General features: G+C 53.9%; 1 protein-coding gene across 1 annotated transcript in view; it reads right to left on the bottom strand.

Annotated features, from left to right (window-relative positions):
* The window catches only part of Prex1 (phosphatidylinositol-3,4,5-trisphosphate dependent Rac exchange factor 1), a 150,869-nt gene that overhangs the window by 41,844 nt on the left and 88,471 nt on the right, over positions 1 to 20,554 (bottom strand). Inside the window, exons 6-10 of the mRNA XM_032904775.1 lie at positions 16,494 to 16,655; positions 13,230 to 13,363; positions 7,780 to 7,898; positions 6,282 to 6,431; positions 4,359 to 4,506 (exon numbers count right to left, since the gene is read on the bottom strand). Coding sequence (XP_032760666.1) covers positions 4,359 to 4,506; positions 6,282 to 6,431; positions 7,780 to 7,898; positions 13,230 to 13,363; positions 16,494 to 16,655 — 713 coding nt within the window. The remainder of the gene's footprint in view (positions 1 to 4,358; positions 4,507 to 6,281; positions 6,432 to 7,779; positions 7,899 to 13,229; positions 13,364 to 16,493; positions 16,656 to 20,554) is intronic.

Genomic DNA, 20,554 nt, shown 5'->3' with positions numbered 1-20,554 from the left:
AGCCGGGTCTTCAGCGTATTGGGACAACTAAAGTAAAACTGTCCCAAGCTGGGGAACAAAATGCAGCTGGACGCTGCTCAACAGGATGCGGCTGGCAAGTGGTTTGCCTAGGGACATCTGGAATTAGCGGGTGGACTTTTTAATCCTGTGAAACTTTAAGCTGGAACTCAGAGGGGAAACCAGATAAAGTTAATCTCCTCTTATGCAGGAACCTCGAACTCTGAACGGGGGGTGTGTGTGTGTGTGTGTGTGTGTGGTGTGCTGGCCAGGTGGAGACTGCCAAGCCAGCCAAAGCTGAAGGCGTTCCTCAAAGGGCCCACCACAACCTCGTGGATCCAACTCAGAGAGAGAGAGAGAGAGAGAGAGAGAGAGAGAGAGAGAGAGAGAGAGAGAAATTTGCTATTTCCTACGAAGCTCCCAGTTGTTCAATGCTGTCCCCAGGCTTCCACTTGTACCGGGCCAGCAGGGAGTGTCCAAGCTGGACATCAGAGTGCACAGCAGCTCTGAGTGACAGGCAGGGGCAGGGAGCTGGGTTCTTACAGGAGTTCTGGGTGGGATTATGAACAAGGCCCAGGCATCCAGAAAGATGTCCCCGCAGCAGTGGGAGGCACTGAGACAGGTTGGGGGGACAAGGTGGAGGTGAGATCAAATGGCAGAGGCCACTGACAGCTAGGCTGTGCCAACTTCTGTTCTCCCTCAGCCTCGCCCAGTGGGCGCTGTTCAGCCTGCTGCAGGTCAAGGCCAAGGCTGGGCTCAGAGGACATGGGGGCACATATCTGCCGTTCTTCCACGAGCACCGTCTGATCAGAGACTCCGTGTACCACACACTCTCCAGAATGACCACTTGTTTCCTGCCTGGAGCCTGCGGTGGAGATGCTATCTGGGAGTCCCAGGTACAAAGTCCCTGCCGATGTCCCTGGTGATGTCTGTCAGGCCCTGTGTGTGTTTATGTGGAGGCCAAAGGTGAATATTGGGGTGTCTTCCTCTATCACTCCCCATATTATTTTGACAGAAGTCTCCATTGCTGCTGAAAGCCCCACTCATCTCAGCCCTCTCCCCAGCACCGGGATTGCAGATTTTTACATGGGTGCTAGGAATCGAAGCTCAGCCCTTCCTGCTTGCACATTTACCCGCCGAGCTATATCATCTCCCAGTCCCCGACAAGTCTTTAACGGTTGTCTGTGGTCGATCGGTCAGTTTTTGAGACAAGATCTTGCTATGATACCCAGGTCTGCCTTGAATGCTTACTGTTCATACCTCAGCTTCCTCAGTGCCAAGAGTGCGGGTGTGTGCCGCCACGCTATGCCCAGTTTGGTCTCTGTTGCTTGCAGCTATGCACACAGAGCTGCTGCAGCAAAGCCACCTACCTCGGAGCCCCCAGTGTGTGGATGTTAACGAGACATCTAAGCACCATCGAGGGAGGCAGCAGATGCTTCTGCCTTCCACACGACCTTCCCAAACTGCCTAACTGGCACACCTTGTCCTGACTGGTCCTGAGCTCTCACAGTTCACCTCTCTACCTCACTGAGCCTCCCTGAACACCTGAACTAAAGCCCGACCCCTGACGCGGCGCCGCCAGATGCCGCCTTGCTGACTCCTGGGCTTTGTGCCAAGAGTTAACAACTCAGTTCTCCTGCCACTCCAGTGCCACGACTCACGAAAGCCACCAGACTCCTGCATCTGCCATGCCATGCCCAGGACAGCTGTCCCTCTTGGCCTTGTTGTGGCCGACACTTGTCACTCAGACCTTGGTTGGAATGTAACCTCCGATAGGAAGCTATCTCACCCACCCTGGCTGAGTCCGCTCCACAGCTCTCCCTCTACATCAGTGCACAACTGCCTGTGGGGTTCGCTGGCCCGGGGACCCTTTATTAATCTGTGTACTCCTCTGTGACGATTGATTCCTGGAGGGACAGTCACCTCCCTGTGGGCAGGAAGGCTGCCTGCTCAGTTCCTGCTGCTGGCTGGCAAGAGGGAGGGAAAGAGGGAGGGAGGGAAGGAGTTAATTTTTGTCTCTCTAATCTGAGGATGCTGGAAGGCAGGTGCACACTCACACACACACACCTACGTGCGCACACACACACACACACACAATGTTCTCCCACAGTACACAGATTTTACCACTGAAATGTGAAGTCTGTTCATTTCTGAGTGGGGCACAAACTGGCCACTTCTTCACACCTGTCCCTGTAACATGATGATGTGAATGGAGGCCACAGCATGTGTTCTCAGTGCTCTGGCCAGCACAGTGCTATGTGCCACTGCATCCCCACTGCGTCCCCACTGCATCCCCACTGTGTTCCCCACTACATTCCCACTGCATCCCCACTGTGTCCCTATTACATCCCCACTATACCCCCACTGTGTTCCCATTGCATCCCCACTGTGTTCCCATTGCATTCCCACTATATCCCCACTGCATCCCCACTGGGTTCCCATTGCATCCCCACTGTGTTCCCATTGCATTCCCACTATATCCCCACTGCATCCCCACTGGGTTCCCATTGCATCCCCACTGTGTTCCCATTGCATTCCCACTATATCCCCACTGCATCCCCACTGGGTTCCCATTGCATTCCCACTATATCCCCACTGTGTTCCCATTGCATTCCCACTATATCCCCACTGCATCCCCACTGGGTTCCCATTGTATCCCCACTGTGTTCCCATTGCATCCCCACTGTGTTCCCACTGCATCTCCGCTGCATTCCCACTGTGTTCCAATCACATCCTCACTGCATTCCCACTGCACCCCTACTGTGTTCCCACTGCAATCCCACTGCTCTCCCACTGCATCCTCCAGTCTTTCTCCTTCCTTAATTATCACTCATTGAGACCCAGAGACATTAACCCAGTGCCCAAAGTCATGCAGTAAGAAGGCACGGGGAGTAAGACGCAGACCCAGTCTGACTGAAAGCCCAGCCTTAAAAGGCTATGAGGGTAAGCCAGACAGTCCACAGCCAGGTTGTCGCCCTCCATTAGTAGCTGACAGGAGAGAAAGCAAGGACTGGGGAAGACTGAAGATGCTGAAGAGAGATTGAAATGAATGCCACAGATCAGATTAAGGACTGGAGGGACCTGTGTTGCAGCCACCTACAGCCACCTATTTATTCTCCTTACAGGAGGGACCAGGGGCTCCTGGAGCTGCACACTGGCTGGGAAGAGGTGTTGGAAGCTCAGGCAGGTGCAGAGGGAAGCCAAGCCTGAAGAAGCTGCCTCTTAATGGGGAGTCAGTTCCTCTGGGCCCTGTGGTTACATGAGCTGTAGTGCTGGCTGGGGTTCAAATGGGCAGCAAGAGAAATCTCTAATCCTTCCTGAGGAGTCAGGCCTCAGAAGCCTTAATCATAGACAGGTTATCCCATCCAGCTTGGCTGGCAGGAAGGCTCTCCCATATAAATCCCCAGGGCAGAAGCGGGGCGGTCCACTGCTAGAGAAAAGGCTCCTTCCAGGTCCTTCCCGCCCTCTCCAGCTAGCTCCCACAGGGCTCCTGGGCCCAGTGTTCTCCTTTTCACAGAGCCTCAGAGAGGCAGAGCCAGGACTGTTGGCCCCCAAGGACAATGGATGAAAAATGTTGGTTCCCCCAACACCCAGCCCTGGCATGTTTAATGCCAGGCCTCAGGCCTACCCTGGGCTATTTCCTAACTCCAAAGGCTCCAATGGGCAACATGGACACCCAGTAGGGCTTTCTGTTTTCATACATCTAAACCCAAGTCCCTGACATTCCAGCTCCTGCCCTCTACTGGCTCCATCAGGTCGTCTTGCTTCTGCGAACTGTTCCCTACCAAGGGACACCCACTTTGCTGGCCACTGGCCACAGAGGCCTCAACTTGTCCCTTCCCCAATACTATCAGCTCAGCTTCTTCTGTGTACATGGTGGCCCGAGGGGCAGGTCTCCTGACTCAGACTATCTAAATGCCTGCCCCACACATGGGTCTCCAATCTCGTCTTTTCCTCCCAGGACAACCGACGTTATTCCTCCTCAGTGCCCTGGCCACCGAGCTCCAGCCTGCCGAGCTCCAGCCTGCCTCAGACCCACCCGACCTCGTCTCTCAGTCACCTACGCCTACACCGTGGCAGAACAGAACACAGATGGAAAGAGTGTGGCTGGCCCACTGAGTCAGGAAGATCTCGGCTTCTACCCTGTACTTAGGAATCAGATTGCACAGCAGGTCAGGAGCAAATGCAGTGGACAGACCTGGCAGAGCCCTGCCAGCCTCGACCCTCATCTGAGCCTGCTCCACAGGCCTGAGGGGCATTAGGTGGCTGTGTGAGGAGGTCTCAGGCAAAAGAAAGAGCGTGTGGGGCAGGGCAGGATGGGAAGGTGACCAGCTGGGGATAAGGGCACACAAGCCACTCACTTGCCAAGGAAGCACTTGGGGACGGTGCTCAGCTTCCGTCGGCGGTCCTTGATCAAGTTCACCTTCTTGCTCATCATCATGTGATACAGCTTCTCCCCCTTCTCCGCAATCATGACGTACGCGTCGCGCTCCATGCCCAACTTCAGGCCTGCATGGGGACATGATTGCCATGGGGACACAGGAGGCAGCCAGGGGGCCTCTGGCATTCATGCCTCCCGCCTTCAACCTAGCATAGCTACGGGGCACTTCCTGCCCCCTGGTCAATCCCACACATACCCATCAGGGACTGCTAGACTAGATGGGGACTCACAGAGGTTAAGTTCTGGTTAAACTGGTGGTGCCTTAATTCAGAGCTAAGCTCCAAAGCCTTGTCCTATCCCTCCACACTACACACACACAACTCTGCCCCCCATGCCATATCCCCCTCCCCAACTCTACTCATGCGCTCTCTGATCCCCACCCATCTAGACAATAACAGTATCAGTGAATAAGTGCTTCCCAGTCCCAGACACACGTCCCATGCTCCAGAGAAAAGAGACACAATGACTCCCATTTTACAAACAAGAAGCTGGGGCCCAGGGAACTATGCCGTCTGAACAGAAGACGTGGTACCAAAATTTTGCCCCAAAATGTTTTGCTCAAGATTCCAATCTGAAACTCTGACCACAGACCACAGTGTGAGCCCAGCCCTGTGCGCCCAGCCCTGAGGTTGAACTTTAGACAGCTCTCACTTCTAAGGACAAGGCCCCCCTTGGACCACACACACCTCTTAGGGACATAAACCCTGTGCTAACCCCAGCTCTTGATTATAACCACAAAAGTACTGCTCAGTCCCACCCAGTCAGGCCAACTCCCTACCCCTACCCCAGGACTGACCCCGCCCAGGCCCGAGCAGTTTCAGAGGTTCAGCCCTTGACCATCCAAAGGCCAAAGCCAAAAGCCTATCTGGCCTCCCGGCATTTTAATACATTCTGGCTTGATATTTAAGTGCCCCATTTTCTCTAGAAAATAGGCAGGGACACTGTGCTAGGGACAGTGACTTGGGAGGTATGGAGCAGGGTGAGAGGCAGTTGGCCTAGATGACCGTGTTAAAGGGCAGGCCTGAGACTATGGTGAACTCCTGAACAGAGAGCAGCGATGAGTGGTTCAGGGGTGGCACCAAGGGTGTGCTTCAGCACTGGTTGGAGGAGAGGCTGCGACACGGGCTCAGAGGGTGATGGAACTGTGGCAAACGTGCGGTGTCGGTGATGCATAGAACAGCTGGGATTTTCAGGTTGGCAGGATGTGCATGGGGGAAACTGAGGCCCTGTTTGCTTCTGTGTAAACCCGGGGGACGGGGGTGACTGTAGGGGTAGAAACATGTTGGGTTTGCAAGGATGGCCATTCCACGGCCTTGGGCAGCATAGTCACAGAATCTGCAGCAAGAGAGTGAATCCACCTCAGCTCAGGTCACTGAAGTAACTTGTCCCAAGTCCCAGGCCCTCAAGTTAGTTCCCAGACTGGTGGGCTCTGTACAGCTTAGGGCCCAGACACAGCTCAGAGCGCATCCAACCCTGGCCTCTCACCTCAACCCCTGTGCTGTCTTTCTGTGAACCACCTTGGTGACTGTGTCCTAAGGGGCTCTCCACTGTGACAAGGACCATCCCCCAGATTCCTATTCAGTGAGAGCACACAAATGCTTGGGCAAGCACCTGAGTAGTGGGGGTGAGGGGGAGAACATGATGTTTCCAGAGGCTCAGGGTGACCAGGAAGCCACCTCTGGACCGTAGTGCAATTGACTGTTGCTACCAGGTCCCAACGTAGTCACAGAGGTCCCCGCCCAACAAAACAAGGGACCTAGACCTCCACATACACAGTCCTCCTCCTGGGAGAGGAGAGCCCCACCACCCTCCGAGGCAGCCCAGGGCCAGTCTAGGCACCCACTCTCTCGCTGCTCCCGCTCTCGGATCAGGGCATCCAGCCACTTCTGCTTCTCCTCCGCTGTCTTGGCCATACACACGAACCACTTGTTTTTGGCTGTGTTGTGGATCTTCCAGCCATTGGTGACGGTGTAGCCATTGCTGTGGTAATCGGCTGGTAGGGGCAGGAGGCAAACAAGGGTCAGTACACAGACGGGTACGCAACAGTCAAAAACCCACAGAACGATGGCCACCACCAGGGCCAGGCCTGGGGAGCTAAACAAGTGTTCCTCCTGCCTTTCCCCAGCAAGTGCTCCCTCCTGGCTTCTCTCTCATGGACAAAGAAGACCTGCACAGACCACCTTCCGACAGCACAGTGACACAGGTGTCCTCACCACTTATGTGGGCACAAGCATAGTGGCAGGAGATTCTTGCCCAGAATTCAGGAAAGCAGCCCTCTCTGAAAGCATGATGTCAAACGGTACCTAGGAATATGGGGTCCCGCCACACCCTGAACCTAAGGAGAGGGCCTACAGGTGTGCCATAGCCCAGAACCACTCAGAATCTTCACAGAACATCTACTGAGGTGTGGTATCTCTCGTCCCAGTACTGAATGGCAGAAACTATCCTAAGTTGGTCGCCTGCCTGTGGATTGTTCCTGCAGTGCGTGCTATCCAGCCACAGGAAGCAGGGTCTGCCCAGCAGACATGAATGCAACCCAGGGTCAGTACCCTGAGCACGAGAGCCAGATATAACACGTAAGACCACATGACTATATGCACACAAAAGTATGTCCATATAGCCACATACATCTAAAGCCACTTTAATATGCATAAGTTTAAAAGCCAGAGAAATTTAAAGAAAAATACCTGGTAAGGGAGGCTGAGGAGGTAATGACTTGTTTTTAGTCAGTGTCTCACTAAATAGCCCTGGCTGGCCTGGAACTCACGAGGTAAACCAGACTGGTCTCAAACTCACAGAGACCAGCCTGCCTCTGCCCCAGGTGCCGGGGGTTAAAGGTGTGCACTACCGTACCAAACACAGTAAAAATATTTTTAAGCAGGAAAAAAAAAAGGACTGTATTATAAAGCACAGACAGTGTAGGTCTGGAGAGATGGCTCGGTGGTTAAGAACACTGACTGCTCTTCCAGAGGTCCTGAGTTCAAATCCCAGCACCCACACGGTGGCTCGCAACCATCTGCCACTCGAGTTCCAGAGCATCCACCCTCCTCTGGACTCCATGGGCACTGAACCCATGGTGCACATGGACATAAAGGCAGGCAAAACATCCATCCACATAAAAGAAGAACAAAATGGTGGAAACACTCAATGAAGACGTCGTCACTTACGGGGCAGAAGGGCTGGGTTGCCCTGTGCTGAGTTCTCAGCTCCAGGACAGTACCTTGCTAAGTTCTAGTGCTTTTCTTCAGGTAAGTTACATTCAACAATACAGGAGACGTACATCACAGACAGCGCCAGGGCGGACAGGGAGAGAGAGGTTTAGAGGAGGGGGCAGGGCCCACCTGTCCCGTCTTCCACGTTCTCCACTTCCATGACCTCAGTGTTGATCCGACCCCTGAAGATGTACAGGGAGCCGTTGATGGACTTGGTCCTCTTGGTAGATTTCTTGCTCCCAGTGACCCTGAAAGACAATGGTAAGTCAGCATTCCCTACAAGGGGCAGCATCATAGAGGGGCATGCCCGGGGCAGGGAGGAGCTGCGGGCTAGGGTGAAGCACATGGGGTGTCTGCTGGTGGGCAGGCGACTTGGGTGAGTCTCTTCTCTGCTGGCCATCGCTTCTCATCTGGAAATCGGTTGATAGCTCTGTTGACCTTGCAGATCCATTCTTCAGTTAATGGGGACCTCGTGGAAGACCAACAGGAAGTACTGAAACCCAGTCCACTGGGCTAGCAATGGGAGGGGCATTGATTTCTAACAGATGGTACCTCTCAAATTGAAACCAGAATAGAGAAGACAAGCGTATATCCACCTGCTCACCCATCCATCTATATCCATCTCCCTACCATCCATACACCAGCATCCACTCACCTACCATCTGTATATCCACCATCCATATAACCATCACACACACACACACACACACACACACACACACACCACAGACACACACAGACACACAGAGACACACACAGACACACACACACAGACACACACACAGACACACACACAGACACACACACACACAGACACACAGAGACACACACAGACACACACAGACAGACACACAGAGACACACACAGACACACACACACACACACACACACACACACATACACAGACACACACACACACACACACACACAGACACACACACACACAGACACACACACACAGAGACACACACACAGAGAGACACACACACAGACACACACATAAACACATACACATACACAGACATACACACACGCACAAACACACTCCATTTATCCATAATCCAGCCAGGACTCACCCGCCCACTCAGTTCCCACCATCTACTGATGTTACCTGTAATCCACCCACCCATCCAAGCACCATTCATTCACCCACCCACCCGCAAACCCGTTCATCCATCTATTCATTTCATTGACCACCTATCCATATGCTATCATCCCCATTCATCCATCTACTTACCTTCCAACCACCCGTCTATGTTATCCATTCATTCACCTACCCATCCCCCACCTACCCCCAACTCATGCTTTCACTTGGGGGGGACCCTGTAGCCCACACATTCAGTCACTACAGCCTGAATGTGGCACCCTTCACACCCATCTGCCGACTTCCAAACTCTGATAATAAGAGTTGGGGGGGAGGCCTTGAGAGGAAAGGTGGGTAGGCGGCCATGGTTGGTGGCATCTCATGAATGGGATGAGAGACCTCGAAGAGGTACTTCACCCCCTTGCACCATGCCAGGATGCAGCAGAAGCCTTGCTGGACACTGGTCTCCTGGTGCCTTATACCCTTAGGCTTCTCACGTGGCAGACACTTGAAGAAATGTGTCCTTTAAGATACCGGTTATAGTCACCCAAACAAATTAAGACACCGAACAAAAAAATGCCTGGCCAAGGCTTCCCATGGACAGAGGGCCGCATATTCAGTGCCCACAAATGGCCGGTGGGTGCCAGGCACTCTGCTCAGTGCTGGCCCACAAGGAAACATGAGAAATCTTGGAGAGCTTGTCTTCTGTTGGGAGAGGTGGTATAGAGCACAGAGAGAGACACCAGTCGGAGCAAGACCCCTCTGTGCCTCCTTGATCCACTGGGTGGACCTTCTTTACCCATAGCCAGCTAGGGCTGTGGCCAGACCTCTCTTCTCTACCTGAGGCCAAGTCACTGCAGCTGGGTAAGTCACGCAGGGTGTGCAGAGTAGGCTGAGGACCCTGGACTGCAATGTGGCCAGACACCCACGCAGCTATATTGGGGAGATCTGGGCTCCTGCTGGGTGTACAAGTCAAGTGGTGAGGGTTGCAGCAGTGGGGGACGAGTGTGGCTTTCAGACCCAGGCTCCAAGGGTCTGTGATGAGTGAGGAACAGATGCTGTGAGAGTTAGAGGGACCCTGTGCTTCCTCAGGCACTGGCTGCCTGAACTCTGCTTTATTATAAAGTTACAAGCATGGGTGTATTTGTGTACACCCCAAAGTCCACCCTTCTGCTTCCATGTATGAACAGGTATGCATGCATGTACACGTATGTGTGTGCATCTGAAGTGTATGCAGGCACACTGATATCTGGGAACACATGTGTGTACATATATATGCAAGTATGTAGATGTTGTATACGCCCGAGTGTGTATGTGTGCATATGTGGGACAAACATGTGTGAATGCATGGGTGTACGTGTGTATGGATATGCATCAATTCATATGGTTATCTGCCTGTGTACATGAGTGTGCTTCAGTCTGTGAGCATGCAGGTCCTGTGTACACACACATACATCTTGCTGGTCTGTTCTCGGAGAATCCTAAGTGACAGAGACCTTAATGTCACCTACTGGGAATGAGGAAGAACTGAGGGATAAAAGTTTGGGACAGGGGGTTGGGGATTTAGCTCAGTGGTAGAGCGCTTGCCTAGGAAGCGCAAGGCCCTGGGTTCGGTCCCCAGCTCCGAAAAAAAGAACAAAAAAAAAAAAAAAAAAAAAGTTTGGGACAGGAGTGTGGTCCAGAAGATGAGCTCAGATGCATGTGAGCTGCGTGCAAAACATCCAAGGGAAGCGGAAGGGGAACGGTCTCCTCAGCCTCACTCATGAGCCTTCACAACCCCAGCCACTTCCCAGTGGTGCCTGGACGCGTCTTGTTCGCTCTGTAAAGCATGCCCTCTGGGACGACAGTGCTTCAGCCCCACATAACAGACACAAGAACAGCATTCGCCCAGAGTCACACAGCAGCAGCAGGGCCTGGTGCTAACTCTGGCCTCTCAGAACAGAGCAGGCAGCAACGGGATATGAGACTTAGCTCTTCCGGGCCTCAGTTTCCCCTACTATAACTGAGAAGGTCGACTTTTAAAACACCCCCTTCCTCCTTTGGTGGCCGAAGGGAGGTCTCTGCTTCTAAATCAGCAAGGATACTCCGTGCCACTGTTGATGGAGACTGCTCCACCCACATCCCAGACAGGGACCAACTGAGCCAGCAGCTGCCTGGCCACGTCAGGTACTTCCTGTGGCCACTCCTTCTGGCTGTTAATCTAGAGGCAGGACACTGGCCTTATGCCTGGTCCTTTCGGGAGACAAGTGTACCCTTTCCCTCGGGCCAGTTCCCTGTGTCACTAAGAAGGGAGTGGACATCAGAGGATGTAGCTGGTCACAGGAAAGCCGGCGACAGTCCCGGCAGAAGCCAAGATGGTGGAAGTCACTGCTATTCCTCCCAGAACAGGTGACAGAGAAAGAAGGGCCTGGCAAGGAAGCCAGGGGCTGAGCAAGCCCAGCTCAGCCAGCAGCTGGGAGAGGTCCATGGAGTGCTAAAGGGATATTCTGTTTCCCAAACCCCAGTACGCTCCGGGAAAAGCACCTGCCTCTAGCAGCCAAGGCAAGGAAGGGTTACAGGGTGACATTTCACAGTAGCCTTAGGATTGTCTAAGGAGGCCTCTAGGGGTGGTCGCAGCAGGACAGGAGACACAAGACAGCAATGGAGATGTGCGCAGAGCAAGCATGAGAACACCTGGGAAAGAGGCAGGTGAACATGTCTACACTGGGAGATGGCACGAAGGGAGACTGAGGCCCGTGGCAGGAAGGACCAACCCCCAGAACAAAAAAGAGGGGCAGAAGGAGGGGCTCTGTGTCCTAGGGCTGCCCACAGGTGACACCAAGTACCCAGGGGTGAGTGCAGGGTCCAGGGGGGTGGCGCCAGCAGCCAGCCCTAACTTCACCCTTCACCTTCGCAATGACCCTGTGAGGTGCATTCAGTAGCGTCCCGTTTTACAAGCAAGGAAACTGAGGCACAGGCAGGAGAAGTCATGGAGCTTGAGAAGTGGCTGAACTCTAAACCAGACACAGAGGACAGATGTGGGCCCTGCGGCAGAAGAGGAGACTGAGCCTGCGTGGAGCACGCGGAGCAGCCACTCGTGCCTCGTGGCAGCTTTCTCACACAGTGAGGCTCTAAGGCCACAGTCCTTAAGACCACGATGCCGTGTGTGCGATCCAGCCTGGGCGCGGAGAAGCCCCTGGAAGGCCACCGTTTCACTCTCAGGACAGGCGCCCTCTGCCCAGTACCCTTCTCTCCAATCTCCTCTCTCTCCCCATCCACGGTGCATTTGGAGAACCAGCCGATGACCCTGGCAGCCATCGGCCCAACCTGCCCTCCAGGCACATGCTGCTGTGCTGACCACTATCTACCGAGCCTTGACCCATACCCTCCCTATTGGCAGAGCGCTCAGCCACCCACCAGCCACCAACACTCCTATGCTCAGGCCCCACTCCATCATCTCCATCATCTACCAAGCAAGTCTACGCCTGCCTCCAGCCTATCTTCCTCTCAACAGCCATGCTCGCCCCAACTCACCAACCCACACTCTAGCTAACCACCTCCTAACCAACCTCTCTTCTCCCTGCACCCCTCCCCCATCTCTTCTCATTCTCTTTTCATCTCCAGCTCTCATCCCCAGGCGCAACAGACTCCTCATCCACCGTTCATCCTTTCCAACCTCCCTCGTCTATCCCCTCCCGCCTTCACCCCCACATCACCAGGCTCAAGGGGTCACTCCTCCAATCCCTCACCTTCTTCATTCATTCCCTCCTTTACCGATCATCCACTCCCCACTCCTTCATCCCCAGGTTAAACAGATCCCTCATCACCCTCTTCCTCCCTCCTCCTCCAACCCCACAGGTACCACATTCTTCCCTCTCTCTTCTGAACCCACTATCCATCCACCATCCGAGCCTCCAGGGGTCTCTCCATCCCTCTTCCCACTGCCCCACACCCCACTTGACTCTTCCAACCACACACAACTGTGCCTGCCACCCGTCCCTCACGCCTGGTCCCCACAGAGGGCGAGCGAGAGGTGAAGGTGCTGACAAGCTGGTTGTTTCTCCCCCTGCCCAACGGGGAGAGCTTTCTCCCCTCCCACTCTGCACCCTGGGGACATTAGGACCTCAGGATGCTGGTGAACTTCCACAACCATCTAGAGCTGCTGTATGATGCTGTGTTCCCGGGGCACAAGGAAAATATGACTGGGACCCACGGAAGCATTATGCTAATACATGAACCACTTCATATATTAAAAATATATGGCAAGATACCTCCTTACTACTTTCCCAAACTTGTCTTAGAATATCTCCAGGAATACTCACAAGGAAAAGCAAAGCCCAGAGAGGGACACTGACAAGCCTGAGGTGTCACCTGGAGAAAGGGCCATCCATCTGGCATTGCCCTTTTCTATCTGTTTCTATCACCATGGTAGCCAGCCCCAGCCCCAGCAGATCCCCTGGGCAGCCAGACCCTGCCCCAGCCTCCTGGACAGCCTGGTCCCGTCCCAGCAGCTCACCTAGATTTCCGCTTGCAGTAAACGAGCAGGTTGTCGAAGAGGAAGAAGGCTCTCTCTTGGATGTTGCCTGCAGAGATCTTCAGCAGAGTGCCCTGAAGGAGAAGCTGGGTGCAGATGTCTGTGAGGTTCGAGCCCTGAGGGGGCAATGGAGGGTAGCCGTGAGCAGCAAGAACACGTCACCTGAAGTTTCTTCCCTTGCTGCAGAGGGGAGACACCCTGACAAAAGCAACTCAAGGGAGAAAGGGTTTATTTCAGCCCCGCAGTTCAGGGTTACAGTCCATCACGGCTGGGTAGTCTGGGCAGCTGGCTGCATAACATCCACAATCAGGAAGCAGAGAGCCATGAACGGCCCCTGCTGCTCAGCTCTCTCTGCATCACACAGCCCAGGATCCCAACCAGGGAATGGTCCTGCCACAACTACAGTGGATCTTTCCAGACTCATCCCTCACTGACATACCTGGAGGCTGAGAGACATGCTTGTCTCCGAGGTGATTTTAGACCCTGTCAGACCGACAATAACAACCATCGAGCACCTTTCCCTCCATACCCCCTAAATCCCTATCGGTCTCCACAGGCAAAGCTCTCAGCAGACCGACAGCCAACGCAATGTGATGGAGGACCAAGTGGGCCATCAGTGGACTGGGCGTCCCTTTACAGGAGACACTCGGAGGTGCAGGGAGCTGATAAACTCCTGTGGCTAATGGCAGGCCCTAGGGCTCAGCATCTGGTCCCATGAGGGATTGTCTGGGTTCTGTCTGGGTGTCCTGTGGTCTGTCTTTCCCTGTGATCTATTGGCAATCTGCCACGTTAAACCTTCCCCACAGATACGCACTTCTGTAAGGTCAGGAGATTATTAGCACCTAACGACCTTCCTCGGGATGCAGGAGGAACTCGGCAGATGCTGAGTGGGAATGTTAGGGCAGGACTATTGGAGTGAAGGATCCAGAGAAGGCTGTGGGCAGCTTCGGGCATTACCAAGGGCTGTGGGATGGGTGTCACACAAACTAACATAGCTGGTATGCTGAGCGGCAATGACAAGATTGAGTCAGAGGACCAGGAGAGGTCTTAAGGAGCAGCATAGACAGGAAGTAGGAAAGTCCTGCTAGCAGGAGTCCACAGAGCCAGCACCTAGTAGGTCTGTGTGGAGTCCTAGGAGGGTCGGGCCAGGTCATACAGATTTCAAGAGCTGAGGAGAGGGAAGTGAATGGAATCATGGCGAGCTCAGAACCCCTCGCTCAGATAGCCCAGATCCTTGCTCCCCTCAGTTCACCTGGGGACCGAGTTCTGCAGGCATTGGTCGCCTGACTAATGACCTACATTCCCCAGCTTCTCTGGCACCAAGCATGGTCCAAATGACCAAATCACACCAAGGAGCTGGCGACACGTCACTAACTTGAAGTAGGTCTCTAGCCCCTCTCCCCACTTCCTTATCTCTTTCCAGAGAGGCAAGATAGCCATCGGGGTTAGGGAAGGCCACTGGTGACAGACATGTCCAAGGCACAGGAAGGAAATAGCGCTGTTGGAGCAAAGCCACCCACCCAGCCCGGTTGGCCACACATCCTGCTCTGAAATGCATTGTGAGCTCCTTGGAGTCAGCCCCTCGGCCCCATGGCAACCAGGACATGCCAGCGTGTGTCTAGAGGCTGGGAAGAGCTGAGGACATTGGCCTGTGACACAGTAGGAAGGTAGGCCACGTGGCACTTGCTTCGAAAGCCATGAGTGGTCCCTACAGCCAAAGGAGCCAGATGCCAGGTTGGCTGCCTTACCGGTCATCTTGCCTGCTGAACACACCATCCTACCAACTCAGGGAAGGCGGAGGGCTGTACTGCTAATGCCACAGAAAACCAGGCCCTCCTGTGGTCGCCGGTCTCTTGCTCACACAAGTGGGAACATTTTCTCTCCCACCTTCCACTGTGATCAAGGCCAAACCTCAATGCCCCTTCCAAAGTCCATCTGCAAGGGACTCTGGGAGCTAGAGGGCTCTCCTGGGGAAGATGACCAGTGAGGGAGAGTTCAGGGGACATGTCACCCCCTATTCTCTGAACAAAGCCCCAGTCTTCTCTGCAGCTAGGCCTTCCATCCAGGGTCAAGAGGCGGGTACAAGAAAGGAATATTAAATACAGGGCCACCCAGGGTCACCCAGGGCCACCCAGGGCCTGGTGGGCGGGGGTGGGGTGGGGGTGGGGATGAGGGTGTCAGACAGCAATGTCTGTCCCAGAACCTTTCATCTCAGCTCTTAATCTCTCCCTCCAGCTGAGCTGGCCTTTCCTGTCTGTTGTATTTTCTGCCCTCTTTCTAGAGACACACAGGAAACTTTCAATAGTGTAGGAGGTGGGGGTTAGGAAAGTTGAGTTGGATACAGGCTGAAGAGATGGCTCAGTGGGTAAAGGGGCTTGCTGCTAAACCAGATGAATGTGAGTTCAATGCCTAGGTCCCACCCAGTAGAAGGAAAGAGCTGACTCCTATTGGGTGTCCTCTGACCTCTGACCATGCTCATACGCATGCACACACACACACACACACACACACACACACACACACACACACACACACACACGTGATAAAGAAAAGTCAGTTATATATACTGTGGGGGCTACATATACCCGGGGTGGTGTGAAAGTCTGAGCCCATCAACCTGTCAGGACCTAGAATCACCTTCTAGACTTCTGGCTGTGAGGAGGGAAGATCACCTTAAACGTGGGTGGTATCATCATCTGAGTACAAAGGAGGAGAGAGCTATCTCGTCTCTGCCGGCTTCCTCTGAGTGTGCTGTGACCCGCTGTGTGAAGACACTGCTCCTCTCTACCATGACAGGCTGCACCCCCAACTGTAGGCACAACAAACCCTTCCTTCCTTCCTTCCTTCCTTCCGTGGTTTTCATCTGGCATTTTGTCACGGTGACAGGAAAATAAACTAATACAGCGAGATATGCAAATGCTGCCCTCGATGCTGGCACAAGAAGCACAAAGGCTTGTAGGTAGCAGGAAGGCGAGGCGGCACACAGTTACCGAGGGGGGAGAGAGGGGGTTGGCATGGCCCGCAGTGACAGAAGCTAAGGAAACGGGCGTCTCAGTGGCAGCTACTGTGAGACGCGGCAGTGTTATCAAGTTTTCTACAGGAACTTGAAATCTGGGATTTTATGTTTCACTGAAAATCAGCTAAGCCACTTGTAAGCAACCACTTGGCCAAACAAAGGCACCAGCCTGTGAGCTACAACTGCTGCTGGGGGCCCAGCCCCCTCAGGCCAGGGCCCTGACCACACACCTCCCAGCCTTCGATGTGAGACTGCAGCTGCTCCAGGGCCTCCAGCTTCTCCATCTGCCTCTTGGTCTCATTGATGTTGGAGCAGACGGTCTTCATGGCTTGCAGGGCGCTCTGTACCGCGGAGTGGTCAGGGTGCTTGCCCGGGGTCCTCTTAGACAACTCCTAGTGTGGGAAGCGGCAGAAAAGAGGGTGATCAGTCCAGGGGCATAGGCCCCCGGCAGAGAGAGAGTCATGCCGAACCAGTGTGCCAAAGGGCTGGGGAGCAAAGCCCACACTTGCCGGCTCGTTCTTGTGAGTGCCGGTCTGCACGGAGAACCAACTAGATTTGGGGTCACCTAGAAGATACATCTCTGGGTGTCTACGAGGACGCTTCCAGAGAGGTTTGACAGGGTGGGCCAGCCTTGAATATGGGCGGGGCTTCCAGACGGAACGAAGTGGAGAACAGTAGCTGAGCACCAGCATTCACCCCTGTCTGCTCCCTGACTGCGTGCACAGAGACCATCTATGCCACTACCTGCTCCTCCCTCAAGGACCGTACCCAAAATCCATGAACTGCAATAAACCCTCCCTCCCTCCCTTACGCTGATTTTGTGAGATATTTTATTCCATCGATAGGAAGGTAACCGAGACATTCACTTGTCTCCTCCCTCATTCATTAACTCGCTATACGGGTGGCATCTTGAGTGTCCTCAAACGTAGACTCAGTATACAAGAAAACAGACAAAAACACTGCCTGGTGGGTATCGTGGCCCAATATAGAGGCCAAAAAGCAAAGAAAAAAATCAGTGGGCAGCAGTAAGAAACGCCCGGAGAAGTTGGAATAGACCGCCTATGAGCACTGAACAGAGAGGCTGGGTGGGAACAGGCAGAGGGAACAACCTGGCAGGCAGCCGGGAGAGCAGGCGCAAAGGGCGAGAGGTAGGAAACATGGTGAATGACAAGAGATGGCAGGTGACTGGGTTGGGGGTGGTCACAGAACAGGGAGATGGGCAGGCCACAGAGGTGGCCACAGACCCTGGTTGCCCCAGCTTTCTTAGTGAAATGGACAGGGGGAAATGCCCCCTGGGGCTCATGCATGGCTCAGTGGTAACCACTTGTCTTATGTGTGTGTTCAAGGCTCACCCTGAATAAAGGAACAGGCCTCTCGCCCAGAGGACACAAGACACAGTGCATAAAGCATCCAGCCCAGCTGCCATCAGTTGACCCTTGTCTCAGACACAGGCAGGAACGTTATCAAGGCTGGACAGTGTTTTCCAGGGACGTGGCCCCATGTAGACCAGGCTAGCCTCACACTTGTCGTTGAAGAATCCTAAACTCCTGACCCTCCGGCCCCTGCATCCTGAGAGCTGGGATTAAAGGCGTGTGTCACCACGGTCAGTTTGTACAGTGCTGAGGGCAGAGCTGCATCCTAGTCTATCACTCTACCAACTCACCTCCTGGCCAATCTCAACCAAAAGATCCCTGTCAGCCATCACTAGGTGTGGTAGGTGAGCCATGGAGGAGGCTCAGGGGCCAGCAGCGGTGGTGATGATGCTGAGGTGACAATGCCTGTGCCAGGCCCTCAGTCAGGGCACTAGGACAGCATCAGAGAAGTTTCCTGAACCAGACACCCCACCCACCAGACAGCCCCGGCTTTGCCAACATACACTTCTCTATTTCCTGTGTTCACAGTCAATGTCCCCTGCATCTCCTGCACGGGTACCAGTGTGGCTCTGGCCAATAACTGGATAAGCACGGGTCAGTCCCTCCTCAGCCTCAGCCTCACCCTGAGTCCCCTGGCTTGGCTTGAAAGACAGGTCATAGGCTATCTAGCGAAGGAAACTGGTGGCAGCCAAAGCCACTGGGGAGGAGGGGCTGGGATCTAAACTCAGAGCCACCAGCTTGCTCAGGACAACAAGGGATCAACCAAGCACCAGCCACACTTTGGTCATCCTGGCAAGAGTCCCAGGGGGCCAGAATGGCCGGCAGCTTATTCACAGACAGCACCTGTCTCCTATCCCTTACGGCCTGAGCTGGAAGTCCAGCCACTCTCAGAGCGGTCCCCACAGGCAGCCAATGCTGGGCACTCAGAAGGAGGAAAGGCTCAGTTCCCTTTCCCAGCTGACTGCCCCTACCCCTATTTCTGCCTGAGGTCAGCAATGAGGGTGGGAACAGAAACTAAGCATAAAGGCCAGGCTGGTTAAGGCCCAAGCTGCAGGGGAAGTGCAGACTTTGGTGTCTCGGGCCACAGGGGAGTGTTGGCTCCACGCCATGAAGTTCCAAGAACCAAGAGCCACCCTTGTGCCTGCTTCCTCTAGGTACTCTCGCCAAGCTCTTACGGGGTGAGGAGTGCGGCAGAAGAGAACTGAGCAGCGGAGAGAACCCCACAATGTATAGACTTGTTCACTTTCAACCGCGCAGGGCACTCCTGGGAAAGGAGGCCCGGGCCGTGCATCCGAGTGCAACATCAAACCAGGCCACTTCCTCACCAAGCGCTAACTCAGTGGGGCTGAATTCCAAATGGAAGAACCAAGACCATACAACCGGGAGAAGGGAACAGAGAAGGAAGCCCTTGTGATCTAGGTCAGGCGATATGTTCTCAGACACACTCACACGTAAAGCGGCCTGGATCATGACACTCTACCTCGTCAAGATCAGAGCCATCATGTCCACAAGGACACGTCCCAAAGGCGGGAAGGAGAGATGGCGGAACCATGTCCAAACTAGCCAAAAAAAAAAAAGACAATCCAGGGCTGAGGGGCAGGCAGCTCAGTGGGTAAAGCATTTGCCTTGCAAGAGAGAGAACCTGAGTGTGGACCCTCAGAGTCCATCTAAAAAACCAGGCATAGCATATGCACCTATAAGCCCATGGTGAGGTGGGAGGCGGAGACAGGTAGAAGAAGGTAGACTGGCTAGCCTGGCCTCCATGGGGAGGACCAATGAGAGTCCTGTCTCAAACAAAAGACAAAAGCTACCTGATGACAGACACAAGGGCCTTTTGACCTCCATACAAACACCATGCATGCATGGTACATGCATGTGCACACATGAATGAATGAATGAATGAATGAATGAATGAATGAATGAATGAATAAGGAAGTGAAGTGTGGGGGTGGGAGAGCGTCCAAATGCGCAGTTTAACAACTGCTGCTCTTCCAAAGAACCTGAGTTCACTTCCCAGTGACTCCAGCTCCCAGGAATCTGGCCCCTCTGGCAACCACACTCACGTGCATATGGACTCACACACACAGACAGACACACACAGACACACACACACACAGACAGACACACACACACAGACAGACATACACACAGACAGACACACACACAGACACACACACACACACACACACACACACAGGTAAAAATAAAATAATTCTTTAAAATAAAATTGGTTTAGAGAGGCAGCCAGAGGGATGGCTCATCAAAGGAGGCGGCTTCTACACCCAACCCCGTTTGATCCCTGGGACCTACGACCTACGTGGTAAACGGTGAGAAATCCCTGTTGAATTCAGAACTCAGCCGAACTCAGGTTTCTCTGGGTAAAGGCAGAACAGAACCAGGGTCCAAGGAGACAGACTGCCATCCTGAAAACTCAGGGACCCACACCCAAAGTGACATTGCTGTGTGAACCTACGGGGCCCAAAGAGGTATTTCTGAGAGGAACTCCAAGCTGTTTACTAAGCACCTCGGGAGAATGGCGACCACTGGGCCTCACTGAGTTCCAGGGGTCCAGGAGTCAGATGCAGGGGACAGCGGCTGGGTGGAGTTAATTACATCCTTACGCTGGCCAGAGTGTTCCACGAGGAAGAGGTCTGCCTTATAAGCACCCCATCACTAGAGGCATCGAGAAGAGATTCAGGCCTCATGCACACCACGCTGCTCAAACCACTTCCTAGGCCCTGCTGAGACAGACGCAGCCCACTTCCTTAACAAGTGAACTGACCTCTCTGAGGCAAAACATGCTCACAGTGAAACCAGGTAGCATCCCCTGACGACCGACCGACGGATGCAGAAGTGAACAGAAGCTTCTCGGCAAACAGCACAATGTTTATCACAGTTACCACTGTTTCCATGGTAAC

The sequence above is a fragment of the Rattus rattus genome, chromosome 5, assembly GCF_011064425.1.
Source record: "Rattus rattus isolate New Zealand chromosome 5, Rrattus_CSIRO_v1, whole genome shotgun sequence".
Lineage (NCBI taxonomy): Eukaryota > Metazoa > Chordata > Mammalia > Rodentia > Muridae > Rattus > Rattus rattus.
Note: the sequence above shows the minus strand (reverse complement) of the source record. Positions and strands in the feature narration are given on the sequence as shown.